At 32.2% G+C, this 7,612-nt stretch overlaps 1 protein-coding gene across 1 annotated transcript; it reads right to left on the bottom strand.

Annotated features, from left to right (window-relative positions):
- Window positions 1-1,019: 1,019 nt before the first annotated feature.
- LOC133328270 (uncharacterized) lies at window positions 1,020-1,331 on the bottom strand (the record flags this gene model as incomplete). The annotated part of the gene is made up of 1 exon (XM_061536823.1): window positions 1,020-1,331. A coding segment is annotated over one exon (312 nt), but the record flags the coding sequence as incomplete, so codon positions are not given.
- Window positions 1,332-7,612: the final 6,281 nt, after the last annotated feature.

Here is a 7,612-nt window from a genome sequence, read left to right as displayed (position 1 = left end):
TAATTCCTTTTGGCAAATAATGTTTTACAGCCCTAAAAGGACACATTTAAAAATAATAATCGTATTTCAATGAAAATAATCCCTTGACAATAATCCCAATGAATTGATTTATTCCCCACATTTACAATTAGGTCCATAAAGTGAAAATATAAAATCCAGTTTTTGTTTTAAATAAAAGCAACATTTCATTTTTTTCATAGTTTTGCTCTTTAATTCATTTGAAAACATATTGTATGCATTTATAAAGCTTTATAGTTAAAAAAGTGACAGTAGATAGATAGTAGCCTATAAAAATAGTATTATTTAAAAAATAAGACACAATCTATTGTAAAAAAAACAGTATGAACTAGATATCTAGTTAGCATTAAGTCATTCCAGAGGATTAAAGAGGTATTCGGTAAGTGAGTGAGTGAGTGTGTGAACCAAGTCAGATTGTAGATGAAGCGTAGAAATAAAATTAAACAAGTATGTGTATGAGAGTTTGTGTGTTCATTTGCTATTGATTTGCAAAGAGTTTTCATTTAAATTCTTCATTTGGTAGAAACTTAAAAACTATTGATACAACAAATAATTGTTACTATTTTATTATTTTATTTTCTTTTCCATTTTGTTTAACATTTATATTCTGACGCTTTGTTCCTAGCTAGACATGCTAAAGAGTTTTCAGCGATATAAAAAACATGGCTATTATTTTTTTCTTCTTTTGATTTTCAGTTTTCCTACAAAATTCTTTTAAATTACATGCACATCAATAATAAATTATTAAAATTAAATCAATAAATAAATACAAAAAAAATGTTAACGCTTTAATAAATAAATTATCAGGATGTATTGCACTCCCAGAGGCTCTTAGACATTAAAAAAATAAATATTAAATAAATATACCAATGTGACGAATATCTGGGAAAATATTTCGAAAAAAAAACACAATAAAATATTTTCCAAGAATTCCCGTTTTTTTGCTAGCCCATCATTGATTGTACTATGCTGTCACCCGCTTTACTGCTGTCAGTGTCCATTTATTTCTTGTAAGCACTGTAGGCCAAATTTTGGGCATCACGTAACGCACGTCCATAACTGTGCTCGTCGTAATGAGGATGAGACACTACTTCATAGTTTTCCTTCTTCTCCAACAATTTCTTCAGACCAATGATGGAGGACAAAATCAATGCGATTTTACCAATGACCAAAGCCTTGAACGACAACAAAGCCAAGAAACCAATTGCCAAGGGCAATAATGCGGCCATTTTCAATTTGAAGAGCAACAATAGGGGCAACAAGTACTTCTTCTTTTCCTTCTTTTTGCCACGGGCTGTAATGATGGGAGCAAAAAAAAAAATGCAAAAGAAAAATTAGCATTTAAGTAAAAAAAACACAATTCGTAAAGAAAATATAAAAATAGAAAAGACAAAAAATAAATATAAATAAATTATGATAGCCAGTGGCATTTCCTGCGAATTGTTTACATTTTCTATGACATTGAATTTCAAATATTTTTGCATAACTTAATGATGTGATAACATTTTTGTACACTTTCTGAAAACATTGAACAAAATTTAATATTTCTTTCTCAAAACTTTAGTTTTGCTGGATATTGATATTGTTAAAGTGGAAAGAAATATGAGTAGAGGATAGTATAGTAGTATAAAATATGGAGTATGAGGAGGATAGTATATTTTGTAGCATATTAAATGCAGGAATTGATTACATATCCAATATAGTACATCATTGCAGATTTGGGGACCCCAACCATTCTCGATTTAAATTTTCGACTAGTTTCGAAATGCTATGCCTGGCAAATGAGCATATATTATGTTAATGACTTGTAGATGAAGAAAATAAATTGACAAAATATTGTTGTGTTTTGATTGTTGATTGCATGATTGCTGATTTCTGGAGCATCGGAATCTCAAAACTCCATCGCTTATCTTTGCCAAGAACTAAGCTTGCAAATAGGAAAGATCTTCATTACGTAAAAACACGGTTTCGTGAAAACGCGTTTAAAGTTTGAGAAGCACTTCGGCTGTCGCTTGATGTTGACGTAATAAATCTGCTATATCTTCAAGAGTTGTTGAGATTTTCGCCTGAAATTTTAACGGGAGATTCTTTAGAAGTTAGAAGTTACACAACTATGTTGTCAGGGTAATATAGCTTTGTGCAGCCCCAAGAGTTTGTAACGCCGCGAAATATTGGTCCTAGACCCACTTTCAAGTATACCGATCGTCATATATCGACTAGCTGAGTCGATCTAGACATGTGTGTTCATCCGTCCGTCTGTCCATTATAATTTGTAAACACGATACAGGCCACAGTTATGTACCAATATTCACGAAATTTTGCATGTAGGATGTGTTCTCGCCAATGAAGACCCCTATTTATTTGGTAAAGATCGGTTAATGAAATGGACCAAATACTAAATTTTTGTCGGTTTTTCTGGTCGCTCCAGTGGCCGCAATTATAGCCCGAACGTCGTGAAATTTTACATGGATTAGGGGATCGGACCAAAGAATGAGCATGCCTGTTTTGATAAAGGTCAATATTTAGCGGTTCAAATGGACCCTGACTTTTGTGTGAAAAATTAAAAAAAAATGTATGTATGTGGCGTATATATTAACTCCCGAAGGACATAGACCCGAGAAGTTGATAGTATATCCAAGAGGAGTGGTTGACCTTTAAATTGATACCAATTATTATTGTTGTATAGTCGGATGTGGGAGTTACACTTAAATATTTACAGGTGCTTAAGTATGCAGATATTATTTAGTAACCCGTTACCTCACTAGAGGGCGGAAATATAGCTCTGATCGCTTTGAAATTTTTCATGAGGATCCATGTGTGGTCAAGGACAACGCCTATAATTTTCGGTGATGATCAAATAATAATTTTGGGATGAACTGGATCGAGAATTTAATTTTTTATATCTATAGGTCACAATTGAAAGCCGAACATCGCAACACAACCGACGGTGAAGGGAATACTGACAAGAAATTAGAAGGGTTGTACGGAATATTATACGATTTGATCCAAATATGCACAATTTTGATTGTATGATTTTTGCAATTTTAAAGGCATTTTCGATCATTTATCCGATTTTATCGACGTTTTCGACCAGTGCGAGATGCATCTTTAACATTAAACATTCCTGAATTTCCCGAATTTTCTCTTTGTTCACCTTTATTTCTCACGCCCTGCAACTCACAACTGAATTCGCCAAACAAAAACAGCAAAATATTTTTTTAAAGAAATGTCACCCTTCCAGAGGAACATAAATCTGAAATTGCTTGATCGATACTTTACGAGAAATCTATCAGTATTTTTTATTTTTGGATTTGTTTTTCCCCAAACTAATATTTGGGTGTCAAATCTCACTATTTAGTTCAAATCTCACTACCATAAATTTTTAATATGTGTTCCTGTTTTGACATAGCCAAAAGATTTCAGACATCTTTTTCAATCATTTCACATCATTTTCGGCATGTTCAAGGTTCTAGCCCAATCTGAGCGTTCGTTTCTCCTGAAAGCCCCGATAGATTGTAGGTATGGTTGGCGACATTACTAATTCGGTTTTTAATTTCCATTCAAAAAAAATTTCAATAGAAAACTAGATAGGCTGGATTTGTATAGACATTATTGTAGACTATGATCGCACTTTTTGATCAATTTGACTCTAACTGTATGTTTTTGGTTCTCACTTAATGGAAATAGGAAAATGGAGACTTCCCACGTAACCTTATTCGATTTTTTATTTCAGTGACGAAGTAACTCCATTAAAGTCAAAATTTTCCTCGAAGTACATGATTGTGATATAAAACATTTTTTCGGAATAATATCACATAAGCCACATAATCGCCACTGAATCATGAATCAAAAAGTACAAAATCGTGAACGTATGACCAAATTTTTTTTAACAAAAACTTTTAAATAGTTATAGTTTCGAATTACTTAAATATAGAAAATGGATTTTAGAAAGCGAGAATTGGGGAGGGGTCCTCCTACTCCTTTTCACATTTCTTCTAAAGCCTTTGATTGTTTTTTTTTTTTTATTTGCCTTCATCACCTTTTCTATTCATATTTTCACACATATTTCCATAACTTTGCGACGACCAACTTAATCAGCCAATAAAAAACTTAATTCTGATTATCAAAATTAGCAATCCAATCCATAATAAACTTCAAAAAGTGTTTGTTTGCATTCTAAAACCACCCTCGCCCCTAACAATAAATACCAATTATTTGGTCATAATTAGTAAACCAAATAATGTGTGCCACTGTTCCATTTAAATATTTAATAACAATGTATTGAACCGTCTGGTTCGGTTATTAACCTACAACGGAATAATAAATCAGCCTAATAAAATTTAGTTATTGTGGCTGTACGCTGATTGGTGTAGTTGTGTGTCTAGCATAAAAGTTGGCCCACATTTAAATGTGTATAACAAACAACCGTTTGTAGAACTTTGCCAATTGTGGTAATTAGCTAATAATAAAGACTAATTATAATAATCATTGAAAACAACAAAAAGAAGTCTTGTATTATTGGATTATCAAGGTGAATGAGAAAATTGGATAATTTCGTAATAATATTGTATCCAGGGAAACATTTGAAAACAATAATTAGTGGGAGACTGGAAGACGATTAGGTAATTTTTCAATAAATAATTTTATTAATATTGAAAGGACTTTGGCTCCACACATAAAATCTTGTAAGATTTTTTTATAAATTAAAAAAAAAACAATTAACACATATTTAAGGCAGTTCTAATGGGCAATTTTGAATTAGATTGGCAGTTTTGTATTGGGGCTAGGTGAAGACGAAATATCAAACAACAGTGACATTTATATAGAACCATGGATTTATGTCGAAAATCTTCTTTGAAGAATTTGTTTGCCTGCAAGAGTCTGTGACTTCGTTGTACTAAAATATATCAACTTCGTTTAAAATGCGCCCTAAATCATCAAAATGAGCTCTGAAATTTTGCACAGGCATTGCTAGTACTTCTATGATGTTTGGTATTGGAAATCGGCCCACGTTTTGATGTAGCCCCCAATATTTAGGGATTTTGGTCACGTTTTGCAACCGTATTGGCTGTAATTTGGTATTTTGGCTTCTCATTGAATAATACATATCCGTTAATATTGACCCAAGTTTCTGGGTAACCTCCTATATAACGGTATCCCCCAATATTCGATATTTTGATTTTCGGTTGAAAAAGACAATCGAATTGGCTGTAATTTGGTATTTTATATTCCCATTGGCTGTCACGTCTCACCACCAAAAAATATCAATATGGATCTTGTTTTATTATAGCCCCATATAAGGGTAGCCCCACTATTAGATATTTTGAGGATTTCATTCATCTTTTTCTAACCTATTTTTCGCAATATTCATAACATGAGTTTTCTTCTAGCAGCCCTCATTAATTTTAGATATTTTGATTGTCATCCTCATGGTGGAGGATGTTCGATGGTGGAGTTTAGTTCGATCGGGCCGTACTTAACATCGTTTTTACTTATTATCAATTATTTACGTTGTGAAGTTTATCCCGCCCGAACCTTTTATACTCTCCACCATTCAACATTTCTTTAAAAAGTCGGGATCTTTCTAGGAGACTATGGCAATGTAAATTGTCTGTGACTAAAAATCTCAAAATACCGAAAATTGAGCAGGAATCTTATACATTGGGGCTATGTTAAAACATTAACCTGCAATGCTCATATACTGCGTATATGTATGCCAGCCTCAAAAACCCGGAAATGCTAAATTAGAGCCTACTAGGTTGAAATATGCGACAAAAAAACCTCAAGTGTCGAAAATGCACATATAGTGATAATTTTCTGCACAGACATATGAAAGCCTCTAAAACCCTCAAATGTCAAATTAGAGCTTTTTCGTTTAGAAAATGTGGCAAAAGTCTTAAAATGGTCCTTTATATGTGGGTTATGTAAAAACATGGACCTGTAATGATAATTTTCTGCTCAAATGTATGTCGGCCTTCATAAAATTTGAAATGTCATATAAGAGGATTTTCGGGTGGAAAATTTGGGCATATGATGTTAATGTTATGGGCAGATGTTTGCCAGAATCCAAAATAAAAAGATTCGAATTGACCTTTGTCTGCATAGGTGTATTTCAGCCTCCAAAAATCCTGGTACGCCAAATTGCTGCCCTTTCGGTTAGAAAATGCGGCAACAAATCTAAAAATACTGAAAATTGTGTGGTACCTTTAAATGGGAGCTATACCAAAAAGTGTTCCGATATACCCCATTTGCAATACCAAAGATCCTAGGAACAATAGCAATGCCAGTTCAAAATTTCGATTCTTAGTTTGAGCATATGAAAAATAATTTAATTCTTGGGAAATTAAAAATGTAGCCATTAAATACCATTAATTTAAATCAGAATATACAGAAATGTTGCCTTGAGCTTTTTCAGTACTTTAAATTGTAACTCACGATGGATAAACATTTTGAGAGATGGATAAATTTTGGAGAAGCATTTTTTCTGCCCAATGATAATTCGCCATTATGTCTATAGATTGCCTTAGGATTATAGCATAACTAAGCTGATTTTCTTGGAATAAATCTAAAATGTCGTAGTCTTCTATATTTCAGATAAAATCCGCAACGGAGATAATATGAAATATTTCAAGCCAAATCAAAAATCCTTATTTGTCTGTAAATCTATGGAGGATAGCAATACCACAGTTGAAGAATACATGTTTTATCTTGCTGTAATTGTATAATGAACATCGTTCCAACTATAATCATGTTAATGTGGTGAACTCCTCAAAAACTTGGAATTTCTTCGACAAAACTTGTTTATGCCTTTTTATTTTAATTTTCTGGTAGAGAACGAATTAACCAATTTCCTATAATCATTAGTCCAAATAAAGTCACTTGATTAAGTTTATTTCAATCCATTGTATATAAATGCATTTTCTTACAATATTACATTTTCAGAAGCTAATATGTCAAAAAAGTTCTAAACTTGTACATCGCAATATAAATCCAATTATTGGAAAAAAGGGGTTAATAGATTTTGACATAATTAAATTATCAATCCAAAACATGAATCCTTTCTAGATAAAATCATCATTATTTGAAAAATGTTACACATCCATCAGAAACCAATAAACACACACACATATCCATTTGTTTTGTAAATAAATTGCATTTTAAGTTTGGAAAGTTTTCATTCTATCCCAGTTGCCTAAGTTTTCTTTTCTATTCTTCTTTGAGTCATGTAAACAAGAAAAACTTTTCTATTTGTTTTACGTTTTTTTGCCTCTGTCGCAAATGTGTTGTTGTTGTTGTATTCATTTTTTATCTACGAATTTCGAGAGAACGTAAAATGATTGATTATTGCCTAAGGGCAATTTATAGAATCTAGAAACAAAGTCAACTAACAAAACATACGACTTTTTGAAATGGATCGGCCGAACGAACCGACCAACCAACCACACATTGAATTTCCCCTGGGAATACGAAAAACAAATATAATAATTGGCATTAAAAGTTTTTTTGATATCTTGGTTAAAAGCAATAATAGTTAGTAGTGGAGGCTGTAGCAACATGTTAAGATGTTTTGAAAAAAACTGTTGTTTGGTTAATA

This window comes from Musca vetustissima, unplaced genomic scaffold (assembly GCF_032173495.1).
Source record: "Musca vetustissima isolate MV318-11 ecotype Yass unplaced genomic scaffold, APGP_CSIRO_Mvet_v1 utg336207, whole genome shotgun sequence".
Classification (NCBI taxonomy): Eukaryota; Metazoa; Arthropoda; class Insecta; order Diptera; family Muscidae; genus Musca; species Musca vetustissima.
The sequence above is the reverse complement of the archived record's forward strand: the minus strand, read 5'-3'. Positions and strand labels throughout refer to the sequence as shown.